General features: G+C 39.7%; 1 protein-coding gene across 1 annotated transcript; it reads left to right on the forward strand.

Moving 5' to 3' along the window:
- The first annotated feature begins 3111 nt into the window (after positions 1-3111).
- On the forward strand, positions 3112-13941 carry LOC135466876 (beta-1,4-galactosyltransferase 7-like). Its single transcript, XM_064744630.1, has 6 exons — positions 3112-3157; positions 5368-5943; positions 8642-8867; positions 10805-10888; positions 11410-11514; positions 12158-13941. Exons 2-6 carry the CDS (start codon positions 5594-5596, stop codon positions 12362-12364), a joined length of 972 nt encoding a protein of 323 aa, XP_064600700.1. The 5' UTR covers positions 3112-3157; positions 5368-5593; the 3' UTR covers positions 12365-13941.
- The last annotated feature ends 1434 nt before the right edge of the window (positions 13942-15375 follow it).

Genomic DNA, 15375 nt, shown 5'->3' on the forward strand with positions numbered 1-15375 from the left:
GTTCAGAACAAAAGCACTTCTCATCAGCTAGGAACATGATCCGCACAGGTATGATACCTAGACCACCAAGGGCAATCAAGGACGACCATCTAGATAACAGAAAATATCATTTATTAAAAACATGTTTTATTTACAAGCGAAACCGTGACATTTCTACGGAATGTTTGGAACCATGCAGGTTAAAACGTGAGCTATACTATGTGGCGTATACGGCGTTTGTGCAGTAAGACGAATTTGTCACGTTCTGTCTGCCACAACATTCAGTGACTTCCTGCACTGAGTGCAACTTGTCTTTGTTTATCCCGACCTTGATGTCAAGTCCAACAACAACATGTTTTCTTCCCAAAGGTAGCCGCACCGAAATGACCGCTTACAGGCGACTAGAAATTTGCACAAAACATGGCGTAACAAAACTTACCGGTATGTAATCTGATACAGATATTCGTCACTAGTATAGATATGTAATACGAATTGGACAATTACCCCAGTTCTCGGTGATTATGGGTCGTTGGTGACAAGAAACGGTTGCGACAAGACGCTCGTGTAGACATCCACGGTTGCGTAGTGTGAAGTTCGTTGTAAGACACTGGTCTACCACCAGTATATGGTTTGCACATCTGTCTGTCTCGGGCACTCTATTTTATACCCATAAAACTAGAACTGCCATGGCGTAAGTGAAAAGTTCTTGAGTATGGCGTTTAACGATGATCAAATAAACATATGTAATACAAGGAGAAACAGTCTAATCCGTTTGTGTCCTATACACTCAAAAACTTAATCTGTTCATTTTAACAGAAAGTCTGCTGACTGAGTGATGCTAGAATGTATTCTGATATTGCAACAGATTATTCTGTTAAATATCACACACACATTCTATTAATTCAATTTCGGGAAGCTTTCATTTCCCAGATATCATTTTCAGTATTGTAATGCTGTGACATTCCACAAGTTAATTTTATCTTATATGTAATACTCAGTGCACAGAAATCTAAAAAGGCCAACCTGACCTAGCATGGTCCTTCCCGCATTCGTTCGAAAGGAAAGGTTTCATCATACAAGTATAACTTCCTTCTAATTGTAGTGTAAAGTTTACTCCCACCGTAATGCTGGCCGCAGTCGTATAAGTGAAATATTCTTGAGTAGGGCGTAAAACACCAGTCAAGAATATAAATGAATATATATAATATAGTGTATAGTGTATTTATAGTTAAGATCATGAACAAGAAATGCCATGACCATGCACTAAATGGTCGGGTCATTAGGTCTGCTGACCCTCCTCTACCTACTCTATATAGGGTGTGACAGTTTGCAAGTGTGACCCACTTCAAACCCCTTTCCTGAGGACCTCTGAGATTTCTCAATAACTGGGATTTCTCAATAACTAGGTCACGTGTAGATACATAGGTGTCGCGAGTGAGGTTAAAAGGAATTTCAATACATCCCACTGACATCAGGGATCAGGGGTCGCTTATATCACATGATATTCTCGTGTCTTATATAGACAGGTTTAGACACACCGCTTGACCATTCCATCACAATAAACAATAAAATACACCTCCTATGTAACCTTTATTAAACTTTCATGTTTACTTTGCTTGCATTGTGAGCAATGATCGCAGTAAAATTACCGAAGTTGGTATATATAGAAAATTGTGCCAGCTTGTAGTTACATTCATGATTTATACATTAAGTTTACTTTATTAAAGATGTCTATAACGATCAACCACTTTTGCCAGAAAATTTTTCATGGATATTTCCTTCGCCTGAGTGTTCTCGCCACAATATACTGACATACAGCCAACGTGGCATTAAAGCCAAATCATTCAAGTATTCATGAATTCAACACGTAAGCCCATGTGCATGCATTTCTTACACTTTTCATTTTCACGCCCTCTTCCCCTTTCTCTCTGTGGCTCATTGATAAAGTAGTTTTTTCTTCATTTCTTCACATTAGGGTGTCGTCTGCAAACAACCCACCCTTAGCGACGCCCCTGGGATGAATTCTTCAGGCAAGATGTGAACTAACCATGAAAGTACGTAATAAAACTTGATGCAATCTCCATTTAAAACAGTCAATAATTACCAAAGAATGCACATAGTAAGTTATGATCGTGTCATCGCTTAATCGATCCATATCGCTCCATTTGCTTCGCGCTGTTGTACCATTGCTTCGCGCTATCGCTTCATTGCTTCGCGCTATCGTTCCATTGCTTCGCGCAATCGTTGGGGTGGGCTTGAACTCGCAGCGACCGCATTGGTGAAAGACTCTTGGGCCATTATGCTGCGCTAGCGCGATAAGCAACTGAGCCACGGAGGCCCCACTTTCCACTGTAGGCCTTACTTTGACATGCATATAGTCCATGTATCGAGGCCCCAAAGTGTGCGCTGGTGGCGCGTACCTCATAATATCAGTGGAAGCCCTTTGCAAATAATTTTTTTTTCGGGCTGTCAACCAGAATCAAGGGATTATATTATAATATTACATACTCCCAAGTAATAAAGCCGGAAGGAAACAGGTAGGCCCAAACACACATGGGTGAATAATTAAGCAGTCCAGAGGGTCCGAGGATGTCGGAAGACATAAAGCACGTTTATGTCTACAAATACATGGTGTCAAATCCTATATGTTCATTAATTGTTTATGTTAATATTCCAAGATTAATTCCATTGTCGGTTCGGTCACGGTTAAGTCAAGGTACCATGACTGCAAAAATATTAATCCAAGCCAGCTGAAAAACTGCTAGCGTATACATGTATATCAGGAACTGCCAACGTGTATACATGTATGAAGCTACGTTAGCCTCGCCATTAGCAATAGGAATGCACATGTATATAGGCTAATATTTGGAGTGTTCCTCAATCACGCTTTTATGTTTATTAACACTGTAGCCTATACACAAAACAGGACTCTGCAATCTATATGCACAACTTCTAATGTACTCTTAGCATTAATTATAGCTAAATAAGCAAAAGGCCTTCGATTGCCAGACTAAAAGAGCTCACAGGCCAACATGCCAGTCTACATTGATCGGACAACATCGCCCTTTTCCGTTTCACGCCGGCAGATTTTTGTAAGGAGAATGACCTTCGTAACCACATCGTGGAGAGTGACAACCACTGACAGGATCAACGTGTATGATATCACTTGTCACTTGTTGTAAGTTATGCTATCTGATGGATTAGCCATCTACTTTTATTTCTGTCACTCGAAAGGAATAAGAATCCATCGGTTAGCGAAATCACCGACCACTTTGAAGGAGTTTAATGCAGCTCATGTAGTTGTTTGTTGGAAATCATCAGAGCGAAATCTGGGCTTCGCGCAATATCAAATATACATATACACGTACTAGCTACAAGAACATCTCTGCCAGTTCGAATTTATAACTAATTCTATGGGGCATGTGTCGTTTTTATAAGGTCAGATACCAGAAGCCCTTAACGTGAAATTGGACAAACAGGACAAACCACCTCTCTCTATCTTTATCAGTCTCTGCATTAGACTCCAACTGAACTCCTTTTCTTATACAGGCCTAGCGTCATTGAAGTCTCGACCCTAACAGTGTTTAATTGGTACTCAACAAAAGTTCAGGTCGATTGTCTTTGTTATCAAACAAGTCTCGTGCAAATAAAAGACACCAACCGAAACATCTGCTTTCCGCACCCACCACACTGCCACCATATGTCCCTGTTCGCTTTAGAAAAGATTTATCATAGCCATGAAGGCTTCCACAGCAGACACTTCTCGGCCACTACCACCGTCTTTAGCAGCTATGCGCATGTCATAGTCCTGCTTCATTGTTGGAGCAGTGGAAAGATGGCTATCAAACACAATCGACTTGGATCTTTGATGAGTACGATTTTTGTTAGTGTCAAAACTCTAAAGACGCTAGACGCTGTATGGGACTATGTTGTTTACAAACAGCCTAGTAGAGCTGTCCGCTGTGTGTACAGGCGCATCGAGAGCAAATTAAAAGTGATCCGGCAATTTGTTGATTATCCCAGCATGAACGGCGAGGGTGCAGGGGCCGCATATGCTCTGTAAGCTTTGTGATGCTAGACAGCTGGAGATGTCCGGAAATCATTTTATGGGGTTTTTAGTCTTCACGTAGATCCATTATCGTTTGATGTGCTTAACATCATGTACAGTGCATGCTTGTATGCATGAGCCTTCATTTTGTTGGCCGCCATTAAATTGGTTCGACTTTACTTTTGATTTACTTTATTTTATCCTTTATTTTATTCATGAAAAGTGGTACTGCCATGGCCGTGCCGTCTGTACTGCTTCCGATGCCACTGGTATATATATGTATGTAGGATTTTATATGTGTAAATAAGTCGACACCAGCCAGCAAAAAAGGGGACACCATCATGATGTGGCTAAAAATGTTATAGGTGATGCTCGAACCCAAGCGAAAAGTGTTGTTGTCAATTAAAATAACCCCTTTGCTTTGTATAGGCCTATATGTATAGGCCTATATATATAGGCCTATATGTGTGACTCTTTAGGGCTGCATATACCATCATCTTTTTCCATATGCTTGTTTTGAATACATCATTACTTCGCATGGTGTTCCCAATCTGTTAATCTGTTAATACCAGGTACATGTTAGTGTCCCCCATGTGACATCACTGGTAAATACACATGGGCCTAGCTAAAACTGGTCAAAATTTGACAAATTCCAACTCCGACAAATATTGGAATGCAAATCCATGTTAAGTTCGACTTGCAAAACCATGTGACACACATTAGCTTTTCCTTTATAATCAGTATCATCACTAATGACCTTGTGTAAACCTGCAATCAAGATTTATCAATGAAAAGTTTCTGGACAAAATATGCTAGTTATGTCAGTCATGTAAACACAAAAATAAAAAGCCACAATATATGGTACCCTACTATAATATAATAACCTACTATCCCAGGGTGTTGTATATTGTAGTATTTTATTTTACTCGGTTCCAAGTGCCTGTGCATGCAAAACTAGACCAGAAAGTTGCCCCTTGGTTATCTCACTTCTCCGCACTGTGAGGAGTTGGCATTCCAGCATGGTAACTAGTGTCAACCAGTTTTGCCAGATGGGGTCGCCTACCTGGAATTGACAGCTTAAAGTACAGACAGATGCTTTTTAATAATGGTCCTAACAATTCGTCAATCCATTTTAGACCATACAGGAGTATAGAGGTTTTCAAGGTGATCAACATGACCAGGCTATGATGGTATACGTGATCACAGCCCTACAGAGCTAGTCTATCTGCATTTGTTACTGAGGTGAGGTTCAATACATGTGGAATAAGTTGTTTTAAACCATATATAATGTAGAGATTTTTCTCACACTTTCAGTGATTGTTTGTTTCTTTGTTTTGTAGGTTACCTCTTGTCCACTGTGGTAGTGCTCAGCTTGCAGTAAGTGAAGAAACTCCAGAAAGGATGGTCTGATTTTGGTCTGGCAAACTATGGCTGCACTTATCTGTTATCTCAACAAAACTATGGTTTCTAAACATCGAAAAATCTCCAAACACTGACCTGTAGAAGATACTTGCCCACCTGTCCAAGTCTCATACGGTTGGGGACTTGGGTACCACAGGGTAATGAATGGCAAGAATATTTGGCAGATCAATGAGGAGAGTAAAATGTTTACTTCTCTGTGTTTTACTGACAATTCTTGTCTGCCTCTATTTGGCGTTTACTCCACTACAAGACACAGCTAGAGATGAAGCCAGAAATGTTCATTCCAGTGTCCATGACAAAGCTGCAACTTACGGGGAAGAGCTACCTGACAAGGGAGATAACCCTACATGGGGACGTCACAAGCTAGCGGTCATTATACCATTCAGAGATAGACTTGAGGAATTGCTTGAGTTTGCTCCTCTTCTTCATGAATTTCTTGCCAAGAAAAAAGTTCGTCATAGGATATTTGTCATCAATCAGATTGATAATTTTAGGTAAGTCACACAGATATAAGGAATTGTCCATACATTGTGCGGGATTCTCATATATAAACCAATCACAGCATCCGTGCCACAGGGGCCACAATACTGTCACAGTTCAACTTCAAATTATGGCAGGTACAGGTCACAAAAGTGTGACGAGCATTGCTGTGTATCAGTTTGTATCCAAGGGTGAAAAGTTGGTAATGAGGAAAGCCATGACTGCTGGTATGTCATCAACAAAGCCTAGTGTGCCTGGAATACAACCTCCTTCAATACTTCCCGCTACTGTAACTTCCAGTTCATCATCAACAAAGCCTAGTCAAACTAGCTCTGTCTAGTCACCTCAAGTCAAACTTCCCGCTACTGTAACTTTCAGTTCATCATGAACAAAGCCTAGTCAAACTAGCTCTGTCTAGTCACCTCAAGTCAAACTTCTTGCTACTGTAACTTCCAGTTCATCATCAACAAAGCCTAGTCAAACTAGCTGTGTCTAGTCACCTCCAGTCAAACTTCCCGCTACTGTAACTTCCAGTTCATCATCGACAAAGCCTAGTCAAACTAGGTCTGTCTAGTCACCTTCAGTCAAACTTCCCGCTACTGTAACTTCCAGTTCATCATCGACAAAGCCTAGTCAAACTAGCTCTGTCTAGTCACCTCCAGTCAAAATTCCTGCTACTGTAACTTCCAGTTCATCATCGACAAAACCTAGTCAAACTAGATCTGTCTAGTCACCTCAAGTCAAACTTCCCGCTGCTGTAACTGCCAGTTCATCATGAACAAAGCCTAGTCAAACTAGCTCTGTCTTAGTCACCTCAAGTCAAACTTGAGGTGTAACCGCTGTAACTACCCGTTCATCGGCATCCAGTATACATTCTGCATTAACTAGGCCAAGTGACGTCGTCTCTGGTGAGCTCTAAACTTTTCTCAGGCCAATCGCAGAGATAACGGCCCAATTTTTTATGATTGCGTTTTTTCTGGTCCAGTTAATTTTATCATTAAGGAATGGACAATTATTAATTCAACTAGCAGTTTGTTTTCTATACGAAGGCCCAAGATAAGGGCTACTAGTACGCCTATATAGGCCCCCTATATATATGTTCTCTGCCACGGCGAAAGTTGCTACATTCATCCTACATGAAAGGTCTACATATACCTACATGTACATTTCTGAATACCGGTATGCAAAGTGAACATAAATGTTTACAAAAGATGAATAGATCGCAGAGGTTCTTATTAAATTCAGTTACATGGTTCATCATATAATTAAGTTTTTGCTTTAGCAGTCTTCACTCATTTAATTTCTAGTTGACAGTGCATGCATTATATATAGATTGTTGGAATAAATTTGATCTGATTGGTTAATAGAATGATTGCCATTCTGATCAAAGCGTGCTTACACAATAGATCTTGACACATGTTAGGGCTGGTCACGGATAAAGCCCACTGGGAATGAACCCCCAAGGGTATATAGATAGCCTACCTAAAATTGAAGTAGGCTTTGTAATGGCGTTTGGAGACAAAATCGTTGTCCGATGGTTATGGAGATGTTTTAGCACAGCATGACGAGTTCGACTGACGTCAGTTTTCTTTGTGTCGCTTGATTCCGTGGTGCGTCCTTGTGACGTAAATGAGCATGACGGGTTCAACGAAGTAATGTTTCTTTCTGACGCTGCATTCCATGGTGCGTCATTGTGACGTAAATGAGCATGACGGGTTCAACGAAGTAATGTTTCTTTCTGACGCTGCATTCCATGGTGCGTCATTGTGACGTAAATGAGCATGACGGGTTCAACGAAGTAACGTTTCTTTGTGACGCTGCATTTCATGGTGCGTCATTGTGACGTAAATGAGCATGACGGGTTCAACGAAGTAACGTTTCTTTGTGACGCTGCATTCCATGGCACGTCATCGTGACGTCACGCCACCATACAGCCCTATTTGCATGTAATTTAGCTTGCATGATATTTCTTAGCTCAGCTTTACATATACTCATACATACTCAAGAATGGCTTTCTGTTTGATAAATATTGTAGGGGCAAAATCGTTATCTGCGCGTTGCGAAGGATATATGGGGATGTGAACCCTGGGTGTGAATTCCCATATACCCTTCTCAACAGGCGGATAACTTATAATTTCACCCTCATTATATAGACCTCTATAGAGCAAGTTATTGGACCACCCTAGTGTGTAGTACATTTCTAGGGCCAGTACACTATACCAGCCTCCGTGTCCGCATGTTCAGCGAGCGCACACAGCACTATGTTTCAGGAAGCTCTCACCAGTTTGATCACTGTGAGTTCAATTCCAGCTTGTGTTGGCCTTCCAGTCATACATGCAAAGGTCTGCCAATAATCTGGGGGTGGTTTTGAGTTTCCCCCCCAGGCTCTGCCAGGTTTCCTTGCACCATAATGCCTGCCGTCATCTTATAAGGGAATTATTCTTGAGTACGGCATAAAACACCAAGCAAGTAAATAAATAACATATATAATGTAGATTCTTGGGTACGTCATTGTGTTAGCCAGGATATGGAAATGAAATTCTAGACTGTGCAGGTGATCCCCCTATTCTCTGCCCAGTTTTTATACTTTTTTTAAAGTTTTTTTTAACCCCAATATTTTAAGATATTTCAAATTGTACAAATAATTTTGTGTACGTGGTAAATTGTTTCTGAAAAGAAAACCTCACCCTATCAATATTTTCTTGTTTTCAGATTTAACCGTGCTTCCCTTATCAATGTTGGGTTTTTGGAGTCGGCCAATGACACTGATTACATTGCCATGCATGATGTTGACCTTGTACCTCTGAACTTTGACCTGGATTATGGTTACCCGAAGGAAGGACCTTTCCATGTAGCCGCCCCTGAGCTTCACCCTCTGTATCATTACCCCACATTTGTGGGTGGTATTCTGCTTCTTACAAGGGACCAGTTTTTAAAGGTATGGGGAGAGCTATTCTCCTGTGAGTCCCTCTAGAGCTATGTGGTATAATTTGTGTTTTCAGTATTTGTCAGTATAGGTAACACTGATGACACTGCTGTCGTATCAAACAACAATTTCAACATTTTAGCCCATGTATAGCTAAAATAGCATGAAATGGTGATTTACTCAGATTGTCTATTAAAAAAGTTAATATGGGCCCCGTTTCACAAAGATGTTGCACATGTACGATATTAGCACATATACGACAGTGGGATGGTAATGGTGACATACAAAATATTGTACGACAAATGTACGGTAAAAAATGTTGTACGCCACTTTGTGAAACTGCACCGTAAAGTACAGAGCATGGGACACTGGGGTTCCCCAGTCAAAACTGAGGATATTTAAACGTAATTACACACACTAGTGCTGGCGTCTTATCCAAGTTTGGTTCATACCTAATACTTCAGTATAAACTGCTGGGCCAATATGAGGCTGGGGTGTCGTGTCAGATTTATTTATTTCACAATTCCCACTAGTTCTTGAAGGCACTGTTTTGTTTTTTCTTTGACGTTGAAAGTAATAAAAATTGAGTTAATTTTTCAAGCTTAGTATTACATTGGTATTATGTTGAAATGGACTGACTTCAATCAGATAGTCCTTGAACATGTTGAAAGTGCTGGAGAATCTAGAATACATCTAGGGGCCTCCGTGGCTCATTTGGTTAGTGCGCTAGCGCAGCGTGATGACCCAGCAGTCTCTCAGCAACGCGGTTGTTTCCTCTCCGGCCGTACGTGGTAAGGTCTGCCAGCAACCTGCGGATGGTCGTGGGTTTCCCCCGGACTCTGCCCGGTTTCCATCCACCATAATGCTGGCCGCCATCGTATAAGTGAAATATTCTTGATCAAATCAAATAAATAAATAGAATACATCTATTTCACCCTTAAATTCCATGAAAGTAGAGTACATGGAAGACAATGTTAATAGTTTTAACAGTGATGATGAGCTCTGTGCAGTGAGAGTCGCACTATGTGACAGGTTGATCAGATTTTTGACGAGGGCCGTACACTTAGCGAGGGGCATGAGTGCTAGATGACATGAGCTTTTTTCGGGATGTTGCGGTACAGTCGGCTTGCAGTCTGTTGACAATACATCTTTGTTGAAATGGAAGTGAATCAGTGAATGGAAGTCTTTCATTCAGGATATGTGTGTATACAGAATGCTTTGTTACACTGACAATGCATAGGCATCCTGTTTGATGCATCCGGAATTCCCAGGCTTTTCTCGTTATACAGGATTACCACGCCAAAAACTGAGCATACATTTTTGGTTTACATGATATAGATTGAATTTTTTTGCATTTTTCCTCAATTACTGTAATTCTTCCGCTTTTTCGCATATTTGCAAGACGTTTATTCAAGCATATTCTGAAGGCATTATTCTGTGTTGACTGATAAAATTATGCTTTTTGTGAAGCCCTGAGACTGGCCAATGCAACCAATGTAGTTTTGTCTCCAAAATCAAATGAAAAATGTGCATAAATTGCACTGAAAGTTACTCTTTTATATGTGAAAATTTTGAAGAATTAGGATGGGCAAATTATGCACTTTCAGAAAATATCACCTCCAGGAGTCTGCCATTTTCTTTTTTGGAGCAATAATGAATTGTTTAGCAGGTCCAATTCATCCTGAATTTCTACAGTTAATGTATACATGAAAATTTACTGAGCATGTTCAAATATGACATAGAAGGTTGCTCTCCAAAGTACATGCAAATTGTCCCACTATGTTTGTTTCAGAGTTACTCTTATAACATTCTCTGGCATAGTTGTGTCACAGAGCTCTTAATTATAACGCAAGTCCTCATTGTAACATTACATTGCAAATCTTTTGATTTCTCCATGGTTACCTGTTTTGACTGACAGTTGCCTATTAAATGTTGTTTTTGATTGACAGGTGGATGGAATGTCAAACAAGTACTGGGGGTGGGGCAGAGAAGACGATGAGTTTTTTGTCCGCATGAAGCAGGCCAAGTTGACAGTAAGGAATGGGGATTTGTATATACCTATAACCTATGTTTATTGTTCAGAACTTACCGTTTATGTAGACTTACATGTTTTCACAAATTTGTGACCAAATACGCCTCATAATACTGTTCAAATTGCTTAAATTTTACTAACTAGAAATGTGTGTATGTGAAGTTTAAATTATTTTTCACCTGATTAGATGACAGACATACTAAGATTTAAATTTAAACGCTCAGTGATTCTCACATTTACGTAAGGTTTCGGTACCTTGTATTTATTAAAAGAACAGTTAGTTTGTGAACAGTTATAATTTAGCTGTGTATTTTCATGCGTGATAAGAATGTGAATACATTTAATATAAACCAGATCTTGTGTTGTTCATATGCCTAATGCGTTGTTCATATGCCTAATGTGTTGTTCATATGCCTAATGTGTTGTTCATATGCCTAGTGTGTTGTTCATATGCCTAATAACACACCCCACTTTTTTACTGATGCCATCAACATATAAACATTTCGTGTATTTCATGTTCAGGTGTATAGACCAGAGGGCATCACCACCGGTAAGAAGACATTTCACCACATCCATGACCGACGTAAGAGGTCCAGAGACAACAAGCGTTATTTCAATCAAAAAGAGGTAAAAAAAAAAAGATGTCCTCATTCGACATACATAAACATAATCTGTATCCAAATGTGTGTTTCTCCGTACATTTTGTCACTGAGGTCTGGCCGAGTTGTTAAGAGTGCTCAAACCTGAATTTGACCTATGAGGAAGGTCATGTGTTCAGATCTCATTGAGCTCATACTTAAGTTTGGAGGTAAAAATTTCCCCTGCGATCACAGTTAGCACAATTTACAATCTGTTGAAAACCACTGGTCCTCCACCGGTATTGTGTCACATGTAGGAAAGTTTGCCAGTGACTTGCCAAAGGTCTGTGGTTTCCTCCAACCATAGTGCTGACTGCCATTGTATAAGTGAAAAATTGTTGAAAATGGCATGAAACATTCCAATAAATGAATATATTAAGCTAAGCAACATTTATATAAATTGGGAGGTTTTGAAAAGTCATGGCAAGGCCATTCCCTAGTTCTGTTATGTATCACCATGACCCTCAATGCGGAAATAAACTATTCTTAAATATGATGTAAAGTATCATGCACATGTATATTCGGATAGCTTCAAGATGAGGAATACGTGTCCATACTTAGTACATCTCTCAAGTAGTCAAGAATCCATGCCTGTCATTTTATAATTGCTGGGATGTTTTCCCCACCTACAGATTACCAGACGGCGTGACAGAGAGACAGGGGTGAACACTGTACAATACAAGGTACAGAGCCTAAAGAAACTGACGATAGACGGGGCTCCTCTGACAATAATGAATATCATGCTTAGCTGTGATTTAACTGTCACACCTTGGTGTTTAAAACCTGAAGATCATGCCAAATACTTGGACAGTAAAGGGAAAGTATTGCCAGATAACTAATTATATGAACAGGATTTTTTTGTCTCATTTCCCTTTTTTTTTGGTTTTAATGATTGACATATTTTTGCATATAGCCATTGGTTCCAGGCCTGCTTGGTGTATGTAATTGTTACATAAAAAATTTGGTTCCATACAACATGTATGTTTCATTCCCCTACCCCTTTGGTAACTGGCCTGTACGTAGTACACAAGAGCTTACGTGATATCAGTGATATAGAGGTACATGTAGGTGTACATTTAGTACAGCGAATGTTTATTCTTTGTTAACATTTTATTTGTTTATTTATTTGATTGGTGTTTTACGCCATACTCAAGAATATTTCACTTACATAATGGCAGCCAGCATTATGGTGGGAGAAAACCGACAACGATTTTCTCCGGGGGAAACCCATGACGATTCACAGGTTGCTAGCAGACCTTCCCACGTACGGCCGGAGAGAAAGCCAGCGTGGGCTGGACTTGAACTCACAGAGACTGGATTGGTGAGAGGCTCCTGGGTATTTACACTATGCTGGCATGCTAACCAACTCGACCACAGGGGCTCCCCATGAAGACTTCATGAAATATTTTCTTGGGAATTCTCCTTCCTCCATTGTTCTCACTACATTTCATAGGGCCATTTCAGCTTACATTATGTTCATTCGACATCACTGGACATCCACGATTATGGATTGCTATCACTCTGTCACAATTGGGAAGTTATTTGCCAGAGGTTGGCAGTTTATTCTGGGCACTCTGGTTTCCTTCACCCTTAAAACTTGACATGGCTGACTGCTGTTGTATTGGTGAAATTTTCTTGAATGGGCACCAATCAGTCAATCATCATTTTACAGGAAATGACTGGCTAGAAACTGGCTAGAACCCAGCTCAGCCATTCCATCTAGTCAAGATCCAGATAATCTTTGTTATTATCTTTAAATTAATTACAGTTTCACGGCACACTCAAGAATTTTTTGCTTACAAGATGGCAGTCAGTCTTAAGGAAAGGGTGCCCAGGTACACCACCGACCTTTGCCAACTATCAAACTTTCCAAACAAATTGACAACTGCTTATTTTGTATTCTGCAAAACTACGTGGTCACAATTCTTCACTGTGGTGTGACATTGTAAAGGTTATAAACAATTTCCCACCTCTAGTTCTTTATGAAATGTATTTGTAATTTACTTTCTATGATCTATTTCTGTGATTTTGATCGAGGACTACCATATGAAAGATCGATGCCATAGTATTACATGTAGCAAGGCTGAAGGTGATGGTCAACACCTTTCAGCTCTTAAACTTACAGTTGTTAGTACATGTATTATAATTATAATGTGAAACAAGTACATGTATGTACTTCCTCACGGGAGTAAGTTTATAACTGGATTTTAATCTTACGACCTACAGAGTAATTTTATCTTGGGTTGTTTAGTCAAGACTCCTTGAGACTCGTTAAGGTCATGAAGGTCGGACTGGGGGTGCTTATAGCAGGTTTCATACAATCTTGAAAACTTTGAAAAGCTTGGAAATAGAAAGGAAGTAGAAAAGTCATTTACTTAGCTATTATCTAGCTGAACTAATAAGGTCATGGTACATTGCTGTATTTATTGTGGAAAATGTGAGTTTTGGGCTTGGAAAAGCCTGAAAATTTGAAATCTTATTATAGGAACTGGTTCAAGCTCTCACTTTTTACAGGTACGGACTCAAGGTTTTGTTAACATCCGCAGTGGATTGTCAGACTCCAGTACAGGACTCGATATCGATTCTGTGTGTCACAGGTAGTATTCCTGTATGTTTATAGGAATTCTTCGTTTGATAGAATAGGCTTGTACAGAGTAGTATCAGGTTATCTAGCTTTAGGAAGCCAAATGTACTTGATCTGTAAATCATTTTTGTTTCTGATGTAGGAGGAATGGAGAGGGTCACTGACCAAAGAATCTAACAGAAACAACAGTACCACTACAGATATTGTCGTTCAACAATATTACCATGGTCATGACTCACATATTGTACATGCACATCTAAACCAATATCATCATGACTCATGTGTTGTCTAACAACACCGCCACTATCATCACTGACGTTTTGTACATCCAAAACAGTATCATCATGACTCGTGTTGTCTAACAATACCACTATCCTAACTTATATGTATGTTTAAAACCACCTTCATGAATCACATGTTGTCTAACTACAATACCGCCTTCATGACTCACATGTTGTCTAACTACAATACTGCCTTCATGACTCAAATGTTGTCTAACTACAAGACCGCCTTCATGACTCGGATGTTGTATAACTTCAATACCACCTTCATGACTCACATTTTATCTAACTTCAATACCACCTTCATGACTCACATTTTGTCGATCAACAATACCACTATCATCACTTACATACTGTCCATCTAGTACAATATCATCTCATGTTGTCTAACAACAATACCATTATCATGACTGTCACATATTGTCCAACAAGAGCGTCATGGGGGCTCTTGCTAGTTCAGACAGTTCTGATTATCATGACACTTGACCAAATATAATGACATTTGCATTGATAAAGTATCCAGATTAAAGTTTAAAAGTAATACCTTTCTACGTTTGTGATGTTGCATAACTGACTTATGGCACTTCAAATTACCGGTAAACTTAAACGCACATATTGTCTATGTCAAGTTGAAATTGTCGCCATGTTGTTAATTTAAACCAATTAGGCCGAGTTATTTCTGCATTCAGAGAACAAGATGTTTTGGCAAACACTGTTTTGCTAGTTAGCCATATGAGCTGTACGAGTGACGCTACATGGTGTTTCCAGTTTCACTAAAACCTCTTACTCCATGGCCTTGTGAGAATTTCACATAAAACTCTGATTTACAGTTACCAAACATGTCAGAAAAAATTGTTATGGCAGTCTTAACAGGTCTGTTTCCACCCGTCTCTCGAAAAAAATAAGATCATGTTGGGTTTTTTTAAGCCCACATGTAGGGACTGCATGTATACATTTTTAAAGGCTGGGCAGTGCTCACATGATC

The sequence above is a fragment of the Liolophura sinensis genome, chromosome 6 (genome assembly GCF_032854445.1).
Source record: "Liolophura sinensis isolate JHLJ2023 chromosome 6, CUHK_Ljap_v2, whole genome shotgun sequence".
In the NCBI taxonomy this organism is placed as follows: Eukaryota; Metazoa; Mollusca; class Polyplacophora; order Chitonida; family Chitonidae; genus Liolophura; species Liolophura sinensis.

Excerpts from the sequence above, each read along its gene's own strand:
- LOC135466876 (XM_064744630.1), top strand. The coding sequence starts at position 5,594 with ATGGCAAGAATATTTGGCAGATCAATGAGGAGAGTAAAATGTTTACTT. Across the intron at positions 5,944-8,641 it reads AATCAGATTGATAATTTTAG|ATTTAACCGTGCTTCCCTTA; the intron begins GTAAGTCACACA and ends TCTTGTTTTCAG. Across the intron at positions 8,868-10,804 it reads CAAGGGACCAGTTTTTAAAG|GTGGATGGAATGTCAAACAA; the intron begins GTATGGGGAGAG and ends TTTGATTGACAG.